Raw genomic sequence first — 23,715 nt, 5'->3', positions numbered from 1 at the left:
ATTGTAACATTTGCCTTATTGCAGTGGTCTGGAACCAAACCCACACTATCTCTGACATGTGCTTGTAGGTTTTTGGTTGTAACATTTGCCTTATTGTAGTGGTCTGGAACCAAACCCACACTATCTCTGAGGTGTGCTTGTAGGTTTTTGGTTGTAACATTTCCCTTGTTGCAGTTGTCTGGAACCAAACCCACAATATCTCTGAGTATGCTTGTAGGTTTTTGGTTGTTCTTTGTTTTGAGATGGGGTTTCGCTCTGTCGCCCAGGCCAGAGTGCAGTGGCATGATCACAGCTCACTGCAGCCTCCAACTGCTGGGTCAAGTAATTTTTCTACCACAGCCTGCTGAGTAGCTGGGACTACAGGCATGCAGCACTATGCCTGGCTATTTTTTTAAATACTTTTTTTGTGGAGACGGGATCTCACTATGTTGCCCAGCTCGTCTTGAACTCCGAGGCTCAAGCAATCCAGCCACTTCAGCCTCCCAAAGTGCAGCCATTACAGGCTTGAGACACTGTACCCAGCTTGTCTGCAGTTCTTAAAACAAAAACGGCCAGGTGCGGTGTCTGACGCCTATAATCCTAGCACTTTGGGAGGCCAAGGCAGGTGGATCACAATGTCAGGAGTTTGAGACCAGCCTGACCAAGATGGTGAACCCAGTCTCTACTAAAAATAGAAAAATTAGCCGGGCGCAGTGGCGGGCACCTGTAGTCCCAGCTACTCGGGAGGCTGAGGCAGGAGAATCGCTTGAACCCAGGAGGCGGAAGTTGAAGTAAGCCGAGATCGTGCCACTGCTCTCCCGCCTTGCGACAGAGCAAGACTCCATCAAAAAAAAAAAGTAATTTAAAAGATTAAAAGTTAAGATAGATTTTTACAAATGTATATGTCTACCATTACAGTATCATACAGAATGGTTTTACTGCCGTGAAGATTCTCTGTGCTCTGTGTATCCATCTCTTCCTTCCCCTTGGTCCATGGCAACCACTGATCTTTCTACTGTTGCCATAGTTTCACCGTTTCCAGAACGTCATATAATTGGAATCGAACAGTACGTAGACTTTTCGGATTGGCTTCTTCTTTTAGCAATATGCATTTAAGTTTCCTCCATGTATTTTTTTGTGGCTTGATAGTTCATCTCCTGTTAGCAGTGAATAATATCCCGTTGCCATTATGCTTTTGTCAAGACTCAGAACGCACAACGTGAAGAGTAAACGTGAATGTTCACTGTAAGCTTTGAGTGATAATGAAGGGTCAAGGTAGGTTCCTGGTTGTCACAGGTGTGCTCCTGTGAGGCAGGAAGCTGTAGTGGGGAGGCTGTGTGTGGGGAAAGGGACATAGGAGAAGTCTGTACTCTCTGCTCCATTTAGCTGTGAACCTGCACTTCTCTAAAAAATAAAATTAGTTAACATTAAAAGCAAAAAATTAGAAAAATTAAAACATTACAATGTGTCATATAGTTTTCAAATCACAAGACAGGAAAAGACATAATAAAAGAAACTATAGAAAACAACAAAGATAGGAACAAAACATCAGTGATAGAAGGCAGAAGACAGAAACGTGGAGCCAAACACATTAATTTATTTTAATCATTATTTATACTCATTTATACTAATTTATATTGATTTAACATATTAATTCTGACTAAATGGCATTAAGGGAGGTTTGAGGAATTTGCATGTCACATTCTGGATGAGAGGACTCAATAATATTAGCTCTTTAGTTTTCTGTAAAGCATTTAAAAATATGCTCAAATTCCAATAAAAATTCCAAGAAAAATATTTTTGAACAAGAACATGTGATTTTAAATCCATATATTGAACATACACACAATGAGAGCCAATATTATAAAATTTACTATATTTTAGATTATTGTCACTATTCAAAATTAAATTTGAAATGGCACAAAAATAAACACATTAATGAAAGGGAATTAAAAACACAGAAATTGAGTGTAATTTTATCTAGTAACAGGGTAACATTTTAAACCCACAAAACAGAGCGATTGTTCCAATTATGGTATTAAAATATTGGGTAATGATTTGAGAATATAAAATGAAAGAATTGAATCATTGTCCCACACCTTACATAAAAGTTAATTCCAGTATTAAATGTAAAAAAAGAGAGAGAAAAGAAAATTAGATGTGTGTGTGTTTTATGACCTTGAGAATGAATGTCTTCTAAAATCAAAATTTCAAACAGAAACCATATAAAAAGGAATAAACCTAATGTACCTAAAATGTAAATTCTTACATATTTCAACACCACGCAAATAGCACAAAACACACTGGGGACATTTTTACAACAATTATGTTACATGAAAGTTAAAATCCTTATGACATATACAATGTATAAAACAGTATTATTACCACTATTATTAATACCATTATGATTACCTGGTCTTCCCACGCACCAGTCCTCTTCTGGTTCCCTGTGGTGAAACAGAGCCCTCCCTCTCTGGCCACAGTGAGGGATCCAGCAGGAAAACTGCCTAAGCCCTCAGAGGGTGTGAGCCAAGCCAGGACATCACATTCCCTCCTGCAAAGGCTCAGATACCCACTCACAACAGAGATTTGGTCCCTCTCTGGAAAAGCTGTGTAAAAATTATTGCAGAAACTTGTTTCTTATGTTCCCAGACACATGGAGAAAGCTGGTCTGGAAGACTGATGTCCACATGCTAAGAGAAGCAATCACTCATAACATACACACTGCACACACCACACCATGTGCACACGCACACACCCCCCACACACAGACACCACACAAACAGCACACACACCATGTGCACACGTGAAGGGGTGGCCTGCCCCTCCACACTTGTGGGCGTTTCTCATCGGGTGGAACAAGACACTTGAGAAAAGAAAGAGACACAGAGACAAAGTATAGAGAAAGAAAAGTGGGCCCAGGGGAACGGCGCTCAGCATAAGGAGGACCCGCGCCGGCACCAGTCTCTGAGTTTCCTTAATATTTATTGATCATTATCGGGCATTTCTCTGAGAGGGGGATGTGGCAGGACAATAGGGTAATAGTGGAGAGAGGGTCAGCAGGAAAACATATGAACAAATGTCTCTGCATCATAAACAAGGTAAAGAAAAAAGTACTGTGTTTTTGATGTTCATATAAACATCTCAATGCCTTAAAGAGCAGTATTGTTGCCAGCATGTCCCACCTCCAGCCCTAAGGAGGTTTTCCCCTATCTCAGTAGATGGAATATACAATTGGGCTTTACACCCAGACATTCCATTGCCCAGGGAGGAGCAGGAGACAGATGCCTTCCTCTTATCTCAACTGTAAAGAGGCATTCCTCTTTTATTAATCCTCCCCAGAACAGACCATTTATCGGTGTCAGGCTGGGGGACAGTCAGGTCTTTCCCTTCCCACGAGGCCATATTTCAGACTATCACATGGGGAGAAACCTTGGACAATACCTGGCTTTCCTAGGCAGAGGTCCCTGTGGCCTTCCGCAGTGTTTTGTGTCTCTGGGTACTTGAGAGTAGGGAGTGGTGATGACTCTTAACAAGCATGCTGCCTTCAAGCATTCATGTAACAAAGCTCATCCTGCACAGCCCTTAATCCATTTAACCTTGACTCGACACAGCACATGTTTCTGTGAGCACAGGGTTAGGGGTAGGGTTACAGATTAACAGCCTCTCAAGGCAGAAGAATTTTTCTTAGTACAGAACAAAATGGAGTCTCTTATGTCTACTTCTTTCTACATAGACACAGTAACAGTCTGATTTCTTTCTTTTCCCCACACACACGCATACACATCCCACACACAGGCACACACACCCCAGACACCACACACACTGCACACACACCATGTGCACACGCACACACACACCCTGCACTGCACACACACCACACCCACTGCACAACCATGTGCACATGCACACACCAGACACCACGCACACTGCACACACACCCTGTGCACATGCACACCCCACTCACACCACACCCACTCCACACACACCATGTGCACATGCACACACCCCATACTGCACACACACCATGTGCACACATGCACACCAGACACCACACACACTGCACACACACCATGTGCGCACACACACACCACACACAGACACCACACACACTGCACATAAGCATCTGCACATGCACACACCCCAGACACCACACACACTGCACACACCACACCATGTGCACAGGCACACACCCCATACAGACACCACACACAATGCACATACACCACACAGACACCACACCCACTGCACACACCACACCCACTGCACACAGCACACCATGTGCACACACACACAACTCAGACACCATACACACTGCACATACACCATGAGCACATGAACACATATCACACAGACACCACACACTGCACACACACCATGTGCACAAACACACCACATATTGCACACACATGTGCACATGCACACACCACAGACACCACAAACTGCACACACACCATGGGCACACACACCACACACACACTGCACACACACCATGTGCACGCATACACACCCCACACAGACACCACACTGCACGCACACATCATGTGCACACGCACACACCCCACAGACCACACACCGCACACACCACGCCATGTGTACACACACCCCACACACAGACACCACACACTGCACACACCCCACCACACTGCAAATGCCACACCATGTGTACATGTGCACACCACATACACGCCACACACACCGTGTACACAAGCACACATGCCCCACACATACACTACAAGGCACCACACACACTGCACACAGCACACCATGCATGCACGCACACACACGCCCACACACCACACACACTGCACACACACCATGTACACACGCACACACACCACACACAGACATCACACACACTGCACACACACCATGTATACATGCACACACACCCACACCACACACACTGCACACACACCACGTGCACATGCACACACACCACAGACACCACACATTGCACACACACACCATGTGCACACGCACACACACCACAGACACCACACATTGCACACACACCATGTGCACACGCACACACCCACACACACACACCACACACACTGCACACAGACCAGGTGCACATACACACACCCCAGATACACCACACCATGTGCACACACACCCCAGACACCACACACACTGCACACACACCATGTGCACATGCACGCACATCCCACCACACACTGCACAATGTGCACACACGCATACCCCCCACACACTGCACAGACTACACCACACACACGAATCTACTACACACACAACATACACATACAGCACCACACACACCCCATACTCCCCACACACATCAAACACACACCCCACACATACTCCCCACACTGCACACGTATATATAGCACCACACACACAGAGCACACACATCACATACACACAACACACACACTGTGCACACACACACCACACATTCTACACTCATCACACATCAAACACTACAGTGCACACACACCCAGCACCATACATACACAATCACATACACCACACACTGCACACACACATATCACACGCACACCACACCACACATAGTATACACACACCACACACACATACACCACAAACACGGCACATATACACACCATGCACCACCCACAAACTACACACAGTATACACACATAACACCCACAATACACACCACACACATACATACCCCATGAACCTACTACACACACAGACCACATACACACACCATACATACACATCATACGCATACACCTGCGCACACCTCACAGCATACATACAATCCTCACTTTTAGAAATTAATTTGGCTTTTAAGGGGCCTGGATAGTAAAGTATTTTATTGGCGTTTGAATGAACCAAGAAAATGCATATAAATACACATGCGTAACTATAAGGGCAAAAGTAGTACTTTCGAAATCACAACATTAAACAATGTAAATTTTTAATTGTTTTTAAAAAATCAAGTCTTTCTCATCTTACTAGAAACTATTTACCAGAGTAAATAAGCTTCTTACTGAGGTCAAAAGACTTTCTGGAAAAACTTCTCCTTGATGAAATTACACTGAAAACATCACTTCCATCGTGAAGTATTTAAGATGTTCCTGGTCCTTTTCCTGTTATGTGGAATCATCAATTCAAATTTTAAAAGTGACTTTGAGATGTTTTTCATCTATTATTTTAAAAATGTTGAAGGCGTTTTTAATTCTGCCTTCAACAGAGATGGACACACTCTGATTATGATGTAAAACTGAACACGTTACTCTGACAGGCTTTCTTTTCTGCAGCTCAGCTACCATCATTATTAATAAGGATTGAATGCTTTTACTCCTTGCACAATCTGTATTCCCTGCTTTATAAAGAACAGAAATCTAATTCTCACTATGAAGGCAGATAAAAGTAATCCCTTCAACCTATAGATGAATCATTTACCAAAGCACTCAGACTTTAAATGGCATTTATCAAATGTGTCTACATTTCTACGCAGATTCATAGAAATAACATGTAGTTTAAATCATTGCACATTTTATGCTTTTAATGAGTTGTGATGGTCATTAGTATTTTTATCACATTTCCCCAAAGGTAGGCTAATTACTGTTATTATTTTCAGCTAGAAATATAAAATGTATTTTCTATTTTTGATGACTTTGAAACATAATCCTTGCAATATAATATCTGTGGAAAGCATGAAAGTAATATTCAAACAGTAGGCATTTTTTCCAGAATGAAAATTTCCTCTACAATGACATTCACCTTTTTTTCCCTGATGGGCAAATAAAAGTCAACATTTCTAACATTGCTGGATGTTATTTACATTAAACTTGCCTCAGCATCAGGTGTTGCAGAAACTGGACAAAAGGCCACAAGGTACACACTACACACACACACACACACACACACAAAACTTGTATTATTATACTTACCTAAGTGTCTAAAGAGGTGGATAAATATATTAGATTGCTCCAGAAGAAGGATTTTTATGGGGCCTATTGGAAAGTATGACTACAGTTTGAGTGAGATGTCTGTAAGAGATTCAATTTGGCCACTAATAGAGTATCCAATTTTAAAAATACCGACAGAAGGCTCATGAGATAGAAATTTTCACCTAGATCTATTGGAAATATGCTACTAGATTCTGTAATAAAAAGACTGGTGCGGTAATTCTAAAACACATCTGATATCTAAACCTTTGTTTGTTTTTTACCTGAAATCCTTATGAGGGTGATTGTGTATGTCAGTTTGAATCTTCCCATCAACAAGATAAATAAATACTTGAATAAATAGCCAGGCTGCCTGGATAAATTAGTTCACCTTTTCTATATTTTGAGGGCAGTGCTTCTCCTCCTTTGACAGACACAAGATTCACCCAGGGATCCCTTGCAATGAAAAACCATAGACCACACTTTGACTAGCTTGGATAAGGGGCCAGAGCATTGAAATGAGTGTGTAGGTGACTGTGCTAAGATTCTGCTGCTCATTGGGGCACTGGCTCACCATATAAACAAAGCTTAGGACCTCTAGTCCTTGCTGGAAAAGAAATACACATACATAGGATGTGACTGTGCATATGGAATATCTGTTGTGTTCTGGACATTGTGCTAGACAACAGAGATAAGAAGTCAAATAATCCCTTGTCTCTATCGGAAAAGAGCTTCCTAAACACTGGCTTTTGAGGTCTTTGAAACTAGATTCACTTTCAGATTTGATTATTATATTTATGATTTGATATATTCATTGAACCCCATGATATAAGTTTTCTAGAATCTGTTAGAATAATTGACTTTGTTCTCAGCATTATGAAGCCACTGGGGCACATAAGTAATTCATTTATGTTTCTATTTAACCAGACAGGAACAACTTGAGCTACTTTTCTAGCCACTTTCGTTTAGAGCTGTTTTTGTTTGTTATTTTTGTTTGTTTGTTTTTGAGACGGGTCTCACTCTGTCACCTAGGCTGGAATGCAGTGGCGTGATCAGAGCTCACTGCAGCCTCTACCTTCTGGACTCAAGCAATCCTCTCACCTCAGCCTCCTGAAAAGCTGGGACCACAGGCTCATACCACCATACTCAGCTCATTAGAAATATATATTTTTTTTGTTGAGACGGTTTTTCCATGTTTCCTGGACTTGTCTCCAACTCTTGAACTTAAGCAATCTGCCTGACTCAGCCTCCTAAAGTGTAGAGCTGTGTTTTCAGTCTTTTTTGAGCTGTTTTACAATCCAATTTTGAATTGGTAAGTTTGGATTCATTCTGACATTTACAGATTTAACATCCTACTTCACAAGATGCTCATAGCCTTAATCCATTACAGCCGATGACTCATCCATCTCTGCTCATAGCCTTGATCCATTATTGTAGCCACCTCGTCCATCTCTGCTCATAGCCTAAAGTAATAGAAGCCAGAGGGAAGAAATGGAAGCCAACGTGAGTCCAGAACACACATTTTATAAGAGTATAAGAAATATAAAAATAGCAAAGTATATCGTGAAGTTTGTAATAGATGTGCATGGCTAAAATTTATTCTTAATATATTCTATAAATTGGGAAAAAATATTAAACACATGAAAAGTAAGGAACTTGGGCTGGGTGTGGTGGCTCATGCCTGTAATCCCAGCACTTTGGGAGGCCGAGGCTTGCGGATCACAAGGTCAGGAGATCAAGACCATCCTGGCTAACATGGTGAAACCCCGTCTCCACTAAAAATACAAAAAAATTATCCAGGGGTGGTGGTGGGTGCCTGTAGTCCCAGCTACTCGGAAGGCTGAGGCAGGAGAATGGCATGAATCCGGGAGGCGGAGCTTGCAGGGAACCGAGATCACGCCACTGCACTCCAGCCTGGGGACAGAGCGATACTCCGTCACAAAAAAAAAAAGAAAGAAAAGTAAGGAACTTTCATCATTAATATATAACTAATATGACAAGAATGTGGTTTATGTTTTTATCTTTGCAAAATTTGGGAACATTTAGTGGAAGGAGGAAGAATTTATAATCATGAAGAGTGTGTATGATACTGGAGGGAGCCTTTTGACAAGGGGGAAATGGCATCACGAGATATGCTATGGTCATAGCTATGTGGGAGCGCAGCCAGCTATGATCTCCCCCGTCAAACCCACTGGTCAGTATTCAGTTACCAACATTGAGATAGAGCTCACCCACCCAGGACAGAAGAGAAAATATACACTGCAGTCAGAAGCCACTGTGTAGGAAGCTCCTTTCAGAAAGAGGCAAGGGATATTTGAATTTTTATCTCTAGTGTCTAGTACAATGTCGAGAACACAACAGATATTCCATATGCACAGTCACATCCTATATATCTGTATTTCTTTTCCAGCAGGAACTGGAGGTCCTAAGTTTTGTTCATATGGTGAGCCAGTGCCCACATGAACAGTAGGATCTTAGCACTGTCACCTGGACATCCATTTAAATGCTCTTGTCTTAGCTAGTCAAAGTGTGGTCTATGAGTTTGCATTTTAATAAGATTCCAGGGTGAATCTTGTGCATGTTACAGGGAAGCACTGTCCTACATCATATGTGACAGGCTGTCATAGTCACCATCATCACGGGAATCTTGTGCATGTTACAGGGAAGCACTGTCCTACGTCGTATCAGACAGGCTCTCATAGTCACCATCATCACGGGAATCTTGTACATGTTACAGGGAAGCACTGGCACACATCATATGTGATAGACTCTCATAGTCACCATCATCAGGGCAATCTTGTGCATGTTACAGGGAAACACTGTCCTACATCATATGTGAAAGGCTCAAATAGTCATCATCATCATGGAAATCTTGTGCATGTTACAGGGAAGCACTGTCCTACATAGTATCTGACAGGCTCTCATAGTCACCATCATCATGGGAATCTTGTGTATGTTACAGGAAAGCACTGTCCAACATCATATGTGACAGGCTTTCACAGTCACCATCATCACAGGAATCTTGGGCATGTTACAGGGAAGCACTGCCGAACATCATATGTGACAGGCTCTCATAGTCACCATCATCACGGAAATCTCGCGCATGTTACAGAGAAGCACTGTCCTACATCATATGTGACAGGCTCTCATCGTCACCATCATCACGGAAATCTCGCGCATGTTACAGAGAAGCACTGTCCTACATCATATGTGACAGGCTCTCATAGTCACCATTCCCATGACCACAGTCATGGGAATCTTGCTCATGTTACAGGGAAGCACTGTCCAACATCATATGTGACAGGCTCTCATCGTCACCATCATCATGGGAATCTTGTGCATGTTACAGGGAAGCATTGTCCTACATCGTATCTGACAGGCTCTCATAGTCACCATCATCAGGGGAATCTTGCGCATGTTACAGGGAAGCACTGTCCTACATCATATGTGACAGGCTCTCATAATCACTATCATCACGGGAATCTTGTGCATGTTACAGGAAAGAACTGTCCTGCATTGTATCTGACAGGCTCTCATAGTCACCATCATCACGGGAATCTTGCACACGTTACAGGGAAGCACTGTCCTACATCATATGTGACAGGCTCTCACAGTCACCATCATCACAGGAATCTTGCACACGTTACAGGGAAGCACTGTCCTACATCATGTGACAGGCTCTCATAGTCACCATCACCATGGGAAGCTGCATTTAGAGCATTTAACTATATGGGCTCTGAAATCAGATGACTTAGGTTTAGACTTACTTCTACTTCTTACTATGCAGAGAACTCTGGGTTGAAAACTTTACGAGACCCAGTTTTATCATGTCCAAATTGGAGGCATGGGGAAATTATAGCATTTTGCATAGAATATTGTTTTAAGTATAAAATGAAATAGTACATAGTAAGCTTCTGCCATACACTGACTGCACAATAAATATTAGTTAATAGTAACTCATTTAATCCTAAGGTCTATAAATTTGTACACAATAATTTTTTGGGACTACCTTAATTTTCATAATTAGTCTAGATTTAAAATCAAGGAATGTTCTTACGTGTAGTTGGCAATCAATATGACATGCCAAAATGATATGTAAGTATTTCATTGTTGGTGGGGATATAAGAAATTTACCATCAAAACAGAGATGATAATCTATGTTTGCAGACTCCAGAAAGCTATCTCTCACATAAGAATTTGCAATTTCTGGGGGAAAAGAAAAAGTTGATTGTGCAAAGAAAGATTACCATGGAGTCTTCTCTATGGCAACACCAAAAATGAAAGCTGATTCTCATCTTCCTAACAATCTGCAAAGATGAGAGAAACACAACCTACTGAGCATCAAGTTAAAGAAGGAGAGAATTTGAGTGGCACAGGAGGAAATCATGTCACCGCTAGCGAAATCAATATGACCAGTGCTCCTCTGCCCTCCTCCGAGGCTAAGGAGGGGTTAAATATCAGTGGCTTACCTCAGGTAATGGAATGAGCAAAAAAGCTATAAAAATGCATGCATTACGTAATTAAGAGGGTGGGAAGGGATTTTTTTAAAAACGCAATTCCCACTCGGGTTCCTTCCTGTTCACCCCATTGGTGAAGAAGCTAGTCTTGCCCTAGAATTCTGGGAATGGCTGCAGACAAAACAAACACTGAGCAGACGAAATTCCCAGTAATTTACTCGTCACACATACTCAGCCCAGTGGGGGATGACACTGCATTTATGCAGGTCTACCCAGGGTTGCTCTCTGGAACAGATGGTGTGGGAGGCAGGCTTGGTAGAAATCAGAGGGTGGGGTAACCCCTCGTCCCTTCAGGGATGTGCTTGACTAATTCAGAGTTTTGCAGTCTGGTGGGGGCATGAAAGCCATTAGGCTGAGGACATGGTGGGGTGCTGCATGAAATTTTAGGTGTCACAATACAATTGACCCCTGATGCTTTAACATCAGACATTTATTTTCGTGATGACTAATATTTTGAGAGGCTGAGCGAAAGCTGCTGAGACATTGTAATAAGTGTTTAGGGACATAAGAGATTAGGAAGGCCACAGTTATGAGTAATGTAATGTGGAAGCCGATGCAAAGCTACTGCCCCCATTTATTTAGCAGGAGGCAGGAAAAGTGATCTGGGGTCTCTGGCAGAATAAGCGTGTTTGTAAATATTTGGGTGATATCATGCATTCCCCATGCATTGGTTTAGAGATCTGGGGTCTCTGGCAGCACAAGAGTGTTCATAATTATTTGGGTGACGTCATGCATCCCCCATGCATTGGTTTTCATGTCTCCAGTGAGTTGTTGGGCAAGTCTGATATTACTGATCCACACGCAGCAGGCAGCTTCCTGTACTGAGCTAGCTCCACCCCTTGGACAGTCCAGGACTGAACGGTTGTCAAAAATGTGAACTCTTTGATGTCCAGAAAAGGCAACTGAGGGAACTGTGTAGCATTGGTGTAAAAAGTGCACTTTCCTAAGAAGCATGAACTTAGAGTAATCAAAGCCTGTGGCAACAGTGGAACCCAGCAGGGCATCCACTCGCTGCTTTGTAACTTAAATAGGAATTCTTTGAGGAGCTCAGTCTATCTCTCAACTAAAGCAGCTGCCTGCAGCCTATAGGGGCAGTGGAAGCCCTACTAGACACTTTCACAAGCCTAGCACTGTGTTTTCTGAGGAAATGTTGCCTTGGTCACCATCAGTAGTGTCAGGAACTCTGCAGGGGATAAGGAGTGTCCCTGTGAGATCCATACTGTGTCCTTCGTTATAAAAAAGGCATCTGTTACCTTGATTGTATTCTGAGTATCCATGAGGCAAGAAGTTTCTTTAATTCAATGGGGAGGGAAGGTGGATAATTCTTGGCAATTGCCAAAAATTTGTAAAAATGTACAAATGGGGCTAATTGTTGGCCCAGCATCAGTGCTGAGATGACCACCTCAAGTTTGGCCAGTTGTGCTGAGGCTTGGGTGTCATCCTTTATCAGGGACATCCTGGCTAAGGGAGGGAAGACCGCAGCAACAACTCACTGAGCTCCATCACGTCAGATGATGGCATCCATTCAGAAGGTGGATGAACTTCACTGCTGGTCACTCAGTCAATCCCAAGGGGCCTCGGAGATGGGTGACTTCCAGCAACACAGCCTGAGGATGAAGGAGGCCAGTGTTTCCTGCAGATGAGAATGGCAGGGGGTCCAGGTTTGACTCCATCCTGAGGCAAGGAGGTCTCTGCAGCTGTGCCAAGGCTGTGGGGTGCTGCTTCCCAAGGCCTGATGGCCAGATGGGCATGAAGGCTCGTGGACATGGATGCAGAGCCCTCTGTTTCCAGAGGGTCCAGTATGTGGTCAGCAATCACTGCCCTGATGCTGTACAGAACACAGTGAAAAGGGGAAGGTTTGTTTTTTACATCAGAAGCCCATGGACTACTTATGGCCACCATATGCAATCCAGATACTTCAGGAGGCATGGGAAGAGGTTGCTAAAGCATCCACAGTGTGTTCTCTGAGGGAATTCATAGGAGCACCTGTTAATTTAGATTCGGACAGATTCCAGACTTGTTGGAGGAGGCTTCATTCAAGGTGGGTCAGTTAGCCAATGACAGACAGCATCAGTGAGATTAAGTAAGATTTGTAAATAAGAAATATGTTGTCACCTGAACCCCAAGTAAAGAATTAAAGGGCTGGGAACAGTGGCTGACACCTGTAATCCCAGAACTTTGGGAGGCCGAGGTAAGAGGATCGCTTCAGCCCAGGAGTTTGAGACCAGTCTGGGTAACATAGCGAGACCTTTTCTCTACAAAAAAATAAACAAAATTAGCTGAGTATGGTGGCACACACCTGCAGTCCTAGCTACTTGGAAGGCCGAGATGGGAGAATTGCTAGAGCTCAGGAGGTCGAGGCTGCAGTGAGCTGAAATCGTGCCACTTCATACCAGCCTGGGTGACAGAGCAAGACTGTGCCTCCAAAAAACAAAACACAAATTAAAGAATGTTGGGCTTGTATTAACATTGTGGATGCTGAGAGGATCAATAACTATTTCTTGAAAGTGTCAGGAATAGAGCAGCCCCATGTTTACCAAGGAATTTTCAGGAATTGAAGCAAAGTGGCAGGGCCTTGCACTGCTGTGTTGGGGAAAGATCCATTCCCTTTGTGTAAGCCTCCTTGTATCTGTGTGTCCTTAGTGCGTAAAATGAATTTTCTCTGAGAATGATGTCATCAGTATAATGTCACACTTGTGCTCCTGTAGAAAGCTGGTTGCAGTGAGATCTTGTCTGTGAAGATTGCATGCAATAACAAGGCTGCCGAGGCACTCGGTGGGTCGCCTGGTCCCTTCAGAGATGAAGGCAGGCTATGACTGAGACTCTGTTAAAACAGGCACGAAAAGAACATGGCAGCCAAATCTGTAACAACAAAATATTTATCAGTTGCATGAATATATATAGGTTTATTGTAAGGAATTGGCTCATGTGGTTATGAAGGCTAAGAAGTCCCAGGACCTCCAGTCAGCAAGCTGGAGACCCAGGACTGCCAATGTTGGAGTTCCAGTCCAAGCCTAAAGTCCTGAGAACCAGGAAAGCTGATGGCGTAAGTTACAGTCCACGTCTGACTTCAAAGGCGAGAGAAGATCTACGTCTCAGCTCTGAAATCATCAGAGAGTGAATTCTCTCTTCCTCTACCCTTGTGTTTTATTTGGGTTTTAATGGATTGGATGAGGCCCACTCACACTGGGGAGGGCAAGCACTTTACTAAGTCTACATATTCAAATGTTCGTCTCATCAAGGAACACCCTCACAGACACATCCAGAGTGTTTAACCAAATATCTAGGCAACCCAACTTGGCACATAAAATTAACCATCATAGGGCGAAAGATATATACGATCTGAAGACAAATCAGGGATGCAGGATGGTTAAATATCTGCAAGTCAATAAATGTGATACACCATATAAACAGAATTAAAAACAAAAATCACATGATCATCTCAATACATGCAGAAAAAGGATTTGACAAAATCCAGCATCCCTTTATGCCTAAAACCCTCAGCAAAATTGACATAGAAAAAACATTTGACAAAATCCAGAATCCCTTTGTGATTAAAACCCTCAGCAAGAGCAACATCGAAGGGACATACCTTAAGGTAATAAAAGCCATATATGACAAACACAGCCAACATTATATGGAATGGGGAAAAGTTGAAGGCATTCCCCCTGAGAACTGGAACAAGACAATGATGCCAACTTTCACCACTTCTATTCAACACAGTACTAGAAGTCCTCGCCAGAACAATCAGATAAGAGAAATAAAGGGCATCCAAATCGGTAAAGAGAAAGTCGAACTGTCACTCTTTGCTGATGACATGATCGTATACCTAAAAAGCCCTAAAGACTCATCCCAAAAGCTACTAGGACTGGTAAATGAATTCAGCAAAGTTTCAGGATACAAAATTAATGTACACAAGTCAGTGGCTCTGCTATACAGTAATAGTGAACGAGCTGAGAATTATATAAAAAACTCGCCCCCTTTTACAATAGCTGCAATAAAAACCTTAGGAATATTATAATTCCTATAATTATAATAGTATATTCCTATAATTGTCAATTGCATGCAATCTTTGCAGACAAAATCTTAATTATATCCGGAATACTTAACCAAAGAGACAAAAGACCTCTACAAGGAAAACTATAAAACACTGCTGATAGAAATCATAGATACAAACAAATGGAAACATATCCCATGCTCACGGATGGGTAAAATCAATATTGTGAAAATACCATACTGCCAAAAGCAATCTACAAACTCAATGCAATCCCCATTAAAGTACCAACATCAGTCTTCACAGAACTACAAAAATTCACATGGAACTAAAAAAGATATAGAAGGGACATACCTTAAGGTAATAAAAGCCTAGAACCAAAAAAGAGTCTGTATAGCCAAAACAAGACTAAGCAAAAAGAACAAATCTAGAAGCCGACTTCAAACTATACTAGAAGGCCATAGTCACCAAAACAGCATGTTACTGGTATAAAAATAGCCATATAGATCAATGGAACATAATAGAGAACCCAGAAATAAAGCCAAATACTTACAGTCATCTAATCTTCAACAAAACAAACAAAAATATAAAGCAGAGAAAGAATACCCTATTCAACAAATAGTGCTGAGATAAATGGCAAGCCACACATAGAAGAATGAAAGTGGATGCTCATTTCTCACCCTATTCAAAAATCAACTCAAGATGGATCAAGGACTTAAATCTAATATCTGAAACCATAAAAATTCTAGAAGACAACATAGGAAAAAGCCTTCTAGACATTGGCTTAGGCAAAGACTTCATGACCAATAACCCAAAAAGCAAAAGCAACTAAAACAAAGATAAATAGATGAGACTTAATTAAACTCAAAGGCTTCTGCACAGTAAGAGAAATAATCAGCAGAGTAAACAGATAACCTACAGAGTGGGAGAAAGTCTTCGCAATCCGTACTTCTGATTAAAGGACTAATACCCAGAATCTGCAAGGAACTCAAACAAACCAGCAAGAAAAACATCCCATCAAAAAGTGGGCTAAGGACATGAACAGACAATTCTCAAAAGAAGATAAGCAACTGGCCAACAAACACATGAAAAAATGCTCAACATAACTAATTATCTGGGAAATGCAAATCAAAACCACAATACAATATGATACCCCGTCACTCCTGCAAGAATGGTCATAATCAAAATATCAAAAACTAATAGATGTTGGCATGGATGTGGTAAAAAGGGAACACTTTTACACTTTTTGGAGGGAATGTAAGCTAGTACAACAGCTATGGAAAACAGTGAGGAGATTTCCAAAGAACTAAAAGCAGATCTATCATTTGATCCAGTAATTCCACTCCTGGGTATCTACTCAGAGGAAAATAAGTCATTATATGAAAAAGATACTTGCACACGCATGTTTATAGCAGCACAATATGCAATTGGAAGAATTTGAAACCAGCCTAAATGCCCATCAATCAGTAAGTGGAGAAAGAAAATGTGGTATAAATATTTACCACATGGAATACTACTCAGCCATAAGATGGAATGAAATAATGCATTCATAACAACCTGGATGAAACTGGACACCATTATTCTAAGTGAAGCAACTTAGGAATGGAAAACCAAACATTGTGTGTTCTCATTCTTAAGTGAGAGCTAAGCCATGAGGATGCAAAGGCATAAGAATGATACAATGGTCTTCGGGGACTCAGGGAAAGGCTGGGAGTGGTGGGGTGGGTGCGGTGAGGGATAAAACACTACACAACGGGTACAGTGTACACTGCTTGGGTGATGCGTGCACCACAAATCTCAGAAATCGCCACTAAAGAACTTACTCCTGTAACCAAACACCACCTGTTTCCCAAAAACCTATTGAAATAAAAAAAACCCCATCATATTCCCCAAAAACCTATTGAAATAAAAAAAAAATTAACCACAATATTAGGCATTGGGTACGAGGGCCTTAATGGATGGGAGCACTGCAGTCACATTACAGCAATCCACTGTGAAACACCATTTATTATTTGCAGGTTTAAGAACAGGCCAAATTCTACTGCTAAACGTTGAATCAATGAGAATTATCACCCCTTCACTAATTAATTAGGTCTTATATAATAAGTTTTATTTATCTGAAGTCATGTTGTAATTTATGTTGGACCATATTTGCTAATTTATCAAGATGGGGAGGCTGGACACGATGGTCCACACCTGTAATCCCAGCACTTTGGTAGGCTGAGGCAGGAGGATTGCTTGAGGCCAGAAGTCATAGCAAGACTCCACTTCTATAATGTTTTTTAATTGGCTGTGTTGGTGCATGCCTGTAATCCCAGCTACTTGGAAGGCTAAAATGGGAGGATTGCTTGAGCCCAGGAGTTCAAGGCAGCAGTGAGCTATGATTGTGCCACCACACTTCATTCAGCCGGGGTAATGGAGAAAAACCTCATCTCTAAAAAACCGAAAAATTAAAAATAAATCAAATTTAAAAAAAAAACAGGAGAGGGAGTTCTGTAAGGTTACATTTGGTGAAGTCAATGTGTAAGTGCAAATGATTTAATATCAATTTGTTACTCATTAGGTCAGAGCATCCGGGTCCCCTATGGACAAAGGCTTCTACGACTACGGGAAATTTAGTCAAGGTAAAAAATGTGAGGCATAACTATGTGTCCTCTATTCTATATGCAGTTAGTCTGCTAGGATTAGGGGATGCAATGTTTAAATTTAGTGAAATCTCAGGTATAACAAAGTTTGAGCTCCAGTATTGATTAAGTTTGTGAAGGTATGCCAATTGGTAGATTTCAGCAGATGTTAAAATTGATTCAGAATATATGCTGGAGAGTTACAAATACCAATCAGCACACTTTTATCTTTGGACTGTATAAATTGTTTTAGAAAATAGTACATTTCCAATTAGGTCAGATGATAAACTTCCGTTTTAATTTAAATTTTGTTTTTCTGCATATCCAAGTTCCTTCCCTTCCTTCCTTCCTTCCTTCTTTGCATCTTTCCTTCCTTCCTTCCCTCTTTCCTTCCTTCCTTCCTGCCTTCCTTCTCCTTCCCTTTCCTTCCTTCCTTTCTTCCTTCCCTCCTTCCTTCCCTCTCCTTCCTTCCCTCTCTCCTTCCTTCCCTCCCTCCTTCCTTCCCTCTCTCCTTCCTTCCTTCCCTCCCTCCCTCCTTCCTTCCCTCTCTTCCTTCTTTCCTTCCTTCCTGCCCTCCTTTCCTCTCTCCTTCCTTCCTTCATTCCTTCCTTCCCTCTCTCCTTCCTTACTTCCTTCCATCCCTACCTCCCTCCCTACTTCCTTCCTTCCCTCTCTCCTTCCTTCCCTCCTTCCTTCCTTCCCTTTCCCTCATTTTTTTGCCGCTGGATATAGGGAAGGTTGTTCTCTTTCCCACTCATATTTATAATTTCTTTCTTTGAAACAGCCCCAAATCAGTGTCTTCAGAGTTAAGGTCCTCCTTGTGAGCAGATTGTGTGGTTTAAGAACCCTAGACTTAAGTCAGGTTTGGATTTATCCCTTCTCTGTGCCTCAGGGGTACCGCAGGTGTCTTTTCCTATAACCCTGGGAATTAGATCTTTGTTGCGGCAGAACCATAAGTCACAGAGCGATGCAGCACAACCAGCCCACAATTCAGGGGTCAGTGGATTGAAATCATCTGCTACGGCTCCATCTGGTTCTTCCAGGACTTCTCTCCCCTCCTTTTTTCCCTTTTAGGGTGTTGAAACTTTAGTGGTATATACATTGCCTCATAATCAGTCAAAACTCCCTTTATCCCACATCATGGATTAAAGAAAACATTGCCAGGAGCCCTTCACTCTTCTAGAAGGACTTAATTTGATAGTTCCTTTTTCCATGGTTTAGAATAAAAGAGGTAATAACTAAAAATATCTCCCTCATAATAGGCTCTACAGCAAATTCTACTTTAAAGGCTGTTGTTCGTGTGTTTAACTGTGGCTGCCCTTAATGTTTTTATCATCCACAGACAATTGTTGTCTCATTTTGGTCCTCTTTAAATGATGGTTTTATAATCAGCTATAAAATGTAATAGATGCCCTTAAATGCAGGATTCTGATTAATGACGCTGGAGATTGTGATATTAGAATAGAGGGAAAACTTTCAAATGGAAGAGTGAATGGTGTTTGGTCTACTTTGGACTGTATTTTTATAAATATGTTATTAGTATGTGTTCCAAAATTATTGGAAACTTCTATAGAAATGTAATCTCCAGTGTTGGAGATGGGGCCTGCTGGGAGGTGGCTGGTCCATGGGAGCAGTTTCTAATGGATAAGAATAATCCCCCTAGCGCTGCTCTTGTGATAGTGTTCCCATGAGATCTTGTTGTTTAAAGTGTGTAGGACCTTCCCCCTCTCTCTCTTCCTCCTGCTCTTGCTTTCCCTTCCACCATGATTGTTAAGTTTCCTGAGGCCTCCCCAGAAGCTGAGCAGATGTCAGCATCATGCTTGCTGTACAGGCTGTGGAACTGTGAGCCAATTTTCAGTACTCTTCTGTTTTCTTTTTTTTTAAATTTTATTTTAAGTTCCAGGATACATGTGCAGGAGATGCAGGTTTGTTACGTAGGTAAACGTGCACTATGATGATTTGCTGTACCTATCAACCCACCGCCTAGGTGCCTAGGTATTAAGCCCCACATGCGTTAGCTATTTATCCTGATGCTCTCCCTCCCCTTCCCCACTGACAGGCCCCAGTGTGTGTTCTTCCCCTCCCTGTGTCCAGGTGTTCTCATTATTCAGCTCCCACTTATGAGTGAGAACATGTGTTTGGTCTTCTGTTCCTGTATTAGTTTGCTGAAGATGATGGCTTCCAGATTCATTCATGACCCTGCAAAAGGCATGATCTCATTCCTTTTTATGGCTGCACAGTATTGCATGGCGTGTATGTACCACATTTTCTTTATCCAGTCTATCACTGATGGGTATTTGGATTGATTCCGTGTTTTTCCTAATGGGAATAGTGCCGCTATAAACATACGCGTGCATGCATCTTTATAATAGAATGATTTATAGTCCTTTGGCTATATACCCAGTAATGGGATTTCTGGGTCAAATGGTATTTCTGGTTCTAGATCCTTGCAGAATTGCCAAACTGTCTTCCACAATGATTGAACTAATTAACATTCCTACCAACAGTGTAAAAGTGTTTATTTCTCCACAGCCTTGCCAGCATCTATTGTTTCTTGACTTTTTATTTTTTTTATTATAGTTTAAGTTTTAGGGTACATGTGCAAAACGTGCAGCTTTATTACATATGTATACATGTGCCATGCTGGTGTCCTGCACCCATTAACTCGTCATTTAGCATTAGGTATATCTCCTAATGCTATCCCTCCCCCCTCACCCCACCCCACAACAGTCCCCAGAGAGTGATGTTCCCCTTCCTTTGTCTATGTGTTGTCGTTGTTCAATTCCCACCTATGAGTGACAAAATGCGGTGTTTGGTTTTTTGTCCTTGTGATGGTTTGCTGAGAATGATGGTTTCCAGCTTCATCCATGTCCCTACAAAGGACAGGAACTCATCATTTTTTATGGCTGCATAGTATTCCATGGTGTATATGTGCCACATTTTCTTAATCCAGTCTATCATTGTTGGACATTTGTGTTGGTTCCAAGTCTTTGCTATTGTGAATAGTGCACAATAAACATACATGTGCATGTGTCTTTGTAGCAGCATGATTTATAGTCCTTTGGGTATATACCCAGTAATGGGATGGCTGGGTCAAACGGTATTTCTAGTTCTAGATCCCTGACGAATCACCACACTGACTTCCACAATGGTTGAACTCGTTTACAGTCCCACCAACAGTGTAAAAGTGTTCGTATTTCTCCACATCCTCTCCAGCACCTGTTGTTTCCTGACTTTTTAATGATCGCTATTTTAACCGGTGTGAGATGATATCTCATTGTGGTTTTGATTTGCATTTCTCTGATGGCCAGTGATGATGAGCATTTTTTCATGTGTTTTTTGGCTGCATAAATGTCTTCTTTTGAGAAGTGTCTGTTCATATCCTTTGCCCACTTTTTGATTTTTTTTTGTTTTGCATTGTTTTTTTGTCAATTTGTTTGAGTTCATTGTAGATTCTGGATATTAGCCCTTTGTCAGATGAGTAGGTTGCAAAAATTTTCTCCCATTCTGCAGGTTGCCTGTTCACTCTGATGGTAGTTTCTTTTGCTGTGCAGAAGCTCTTTAGTTTAATTAGATCCCATTTGTCAATTTTGGCTTTTGTTGCCATTGCTTTTGGTGTTTTAGACATGAAGTCCTTGCCCATGCCTATGTCTTGAATGGTATTGCCTAGGTTTTTTTCTAGGGTTTTTATGGTTTTAGGTCTAACATGTAAGTCTTTAATCCATCTTGAATTAATTTTTGTATAAGGTGGAAGGAAGGGATCCAGGTTCAGCTTTCTACATATGGCTAGCCAGTTTTCCCAGGACCATTTATTAAATAGGGAATCCTTTCCCCATTGCTTGTTTTTGTCATGTTTGTCAAAGATCAGATGGTTGTAGGTAAGTGGCATTATTTCTGAGGGCTCTGTTCTGTTCCACTGATCTATGTCTCTGTTTTGGTACCAGTACCATGCTGTTTTGATTACTGTAGCCTTGTAGTATAGTTTGAAGTCAGGCAGTGTGATGCCTCCGGCTTTGTTCTTTTGGCTTAGGATTGACTTGGTGATGCGGGATCTTTTTTGGTTCCACATGACCTTTAAACTAGTTTTTTCCAATTCTGTGAAGAAAGTCATTGGTATCTTGATGGGGATGGCATTGAATCTATAAATTACCTTGGGCAGTATGGCCATTTTCATGATATTGATTCTTCCTACCCATGAGCAAGGAATGTTCTTCCATTTGTTTGTATCCTCTTTTATTTCATTGAGCAATGGTTTGTAGTTCTCCTTGAAGAGTTCCTTCACATCCCTTGTGAGTTGGATTCCTAGGTATTTTATTCTCTTTGAAGCAATTGTGAATGGGAGTTCCCTCATAATTTGGCTCTCTGTTTGTCTGTTATTGGTGTATAAGAATGCTTGTGATTTTTGTACACTGATTTTGTATCCTGAGACTTTGCTGAAGTTGCTTATCAGCTTAAGGAGATTTTGGGCTGAGACAATGGGGCTTTCTAGATATACAATCATGTCATCTGCAAACAGGGACAATTTGACTTCCTCTTTTCCCAATTGAATACCTTTTATTCCCTTCTCCTTCCTGATTGCCCTGGCCAGAACTTCCAACACTATGTTGAATAGGAGTGGTGAGAGAGGGAATCCCTGTCTTGTACCAGTTTTCAAAGGGAATGCTTCCAGTTTTTGTCTATTCAGTATGATACTGGCTGTGGGTTTGTCATAGATAGCTCTTATTATTATGAGATATGTCCTATCAATACCTAATTTATTGAGAGTTTTTAGCATGAAGTGTTGTTGAATTTTGTCAAAGGCCTTTTCTGCATCTGTTGAGATAATCATGTGGTTTTTGTCTTTGGTTCTGTTTATATGCTGGATTACATTTATTGATTTGTGTACGTTGAACCAGCCTTGCATCTCAGGGATGAAGCCCACTTGATCATGGTGGATAAACTTTTTGATGTGCTGCTGGATTTGGTTTGCCAGTATTTTATTGAGGATTTTTGCATCAATGTTCATCAAGGATATTGGTCTAAAATCCTCTTTTTTAGTTGTGTCTCTGCCAGGCTTTGTTATCAGGATAATGCTGGCCTCATAAAATGAGTTAGGGAGGATTCCCTCTTTTTCTATTGAATGGAATAGTTTCAGAAGGAATGGTACCATCTCTTCCTTGTACCTCTGGTAGAATTCGGCTGTGAATCCATCTGGTCCTGGACTTTTTTTGGATGGTAAGCTATTGATTATTGCCACAATTTCAGCTCCTGTTATTGGTCTATTCAGAGATTCAACTTCTTCCTGGTTTAGTCTTGGGAGAGTGTATGTGTCGAGGAATTTATCCATTTCTTCTAGATTATCTAGTTTATTTGCCTAGAGGTGTTTGTAGTATTCTCTGATGGTAGTTTGTATTTCTGTGGGATCGGTGGTGATATCCCCTTTATCATTTTTTATTGCACCTATTTGATTCTTCTCTCTTTTCTTCTTTATTAGTCTTGCTAGCGGTCTATCAATTTTGTTGATCTTTTCAAAAAACCAGCTCCTGGATTCATTAATTTTTTGAAGGGTTTTTTGTATCTCTATTTCCTTCAGTTCTTCTCTGATATTAGTTATTTCTTGCCTTCTGCTAGCTTTTGAATAGGTTTGCTCTTGCTTTTCTAGTTCTTTTAATTGTGATGTTAGGTTGTCAATTTTGGATCTTTCTTGCTTTCTCTTGTGGGCATTTAGTGCTATA

General features: G+C 41.5%; 1 protein-coding gene across 3 annotated transcripts in view; it reads right to left on the bottom strand.

Moving 5' to 3' along the window:
- Positions 1-5,757: 5,757 nt before the first annotated feature.
- LOC129526395 (protein FRG1-like) overlaps positions 5,758-23,715 on the bottom strand; it is a 45,883-nt gene continuing 27,925 nt past the window's right edge. For 2 of the 3 annotated variants that reach the window (XM_063697125.1, XM_063697124.1), the window contains exon 10: positions 5,758-8,329. In XM_063697125.1, the coding sequence (XP_063553195.1) occupies positions 8,323-8,329 (7 nt within the window). In that variant the 3' untranslated portion in view covers positions 5,758-8,322. Of the gene's footprint in view, positions 8,330-12,659; positions 13,212-13,920; positions 14,208-23,715 lie in introns of those variants that run through there. The other variant, XR_010130463.1, reaches the window with a different exon arrangement.

This window comes from Gorilla gorilla, chromosome 14 (assembly GCF_029281585.2).
Source record: "Gorilla gorilla gorilla isolate KB3781 chromosome 14, NHGRI_mGorGor1-v2.1_pri, whole genome shotgun sequence".
Classification (NCBI taxonomy): domain Eukaryota; kingdom Metazoa; phylum Chordata; class Mammalia; order Primates; family Hominidae; genus Gorilla; species Gorilla gorilla.
The sequence above is the reverse complement of the archived record's forward strand: the minus strand, read 5'-3'. Positions and strand labels throughout refer to the sequence as shown.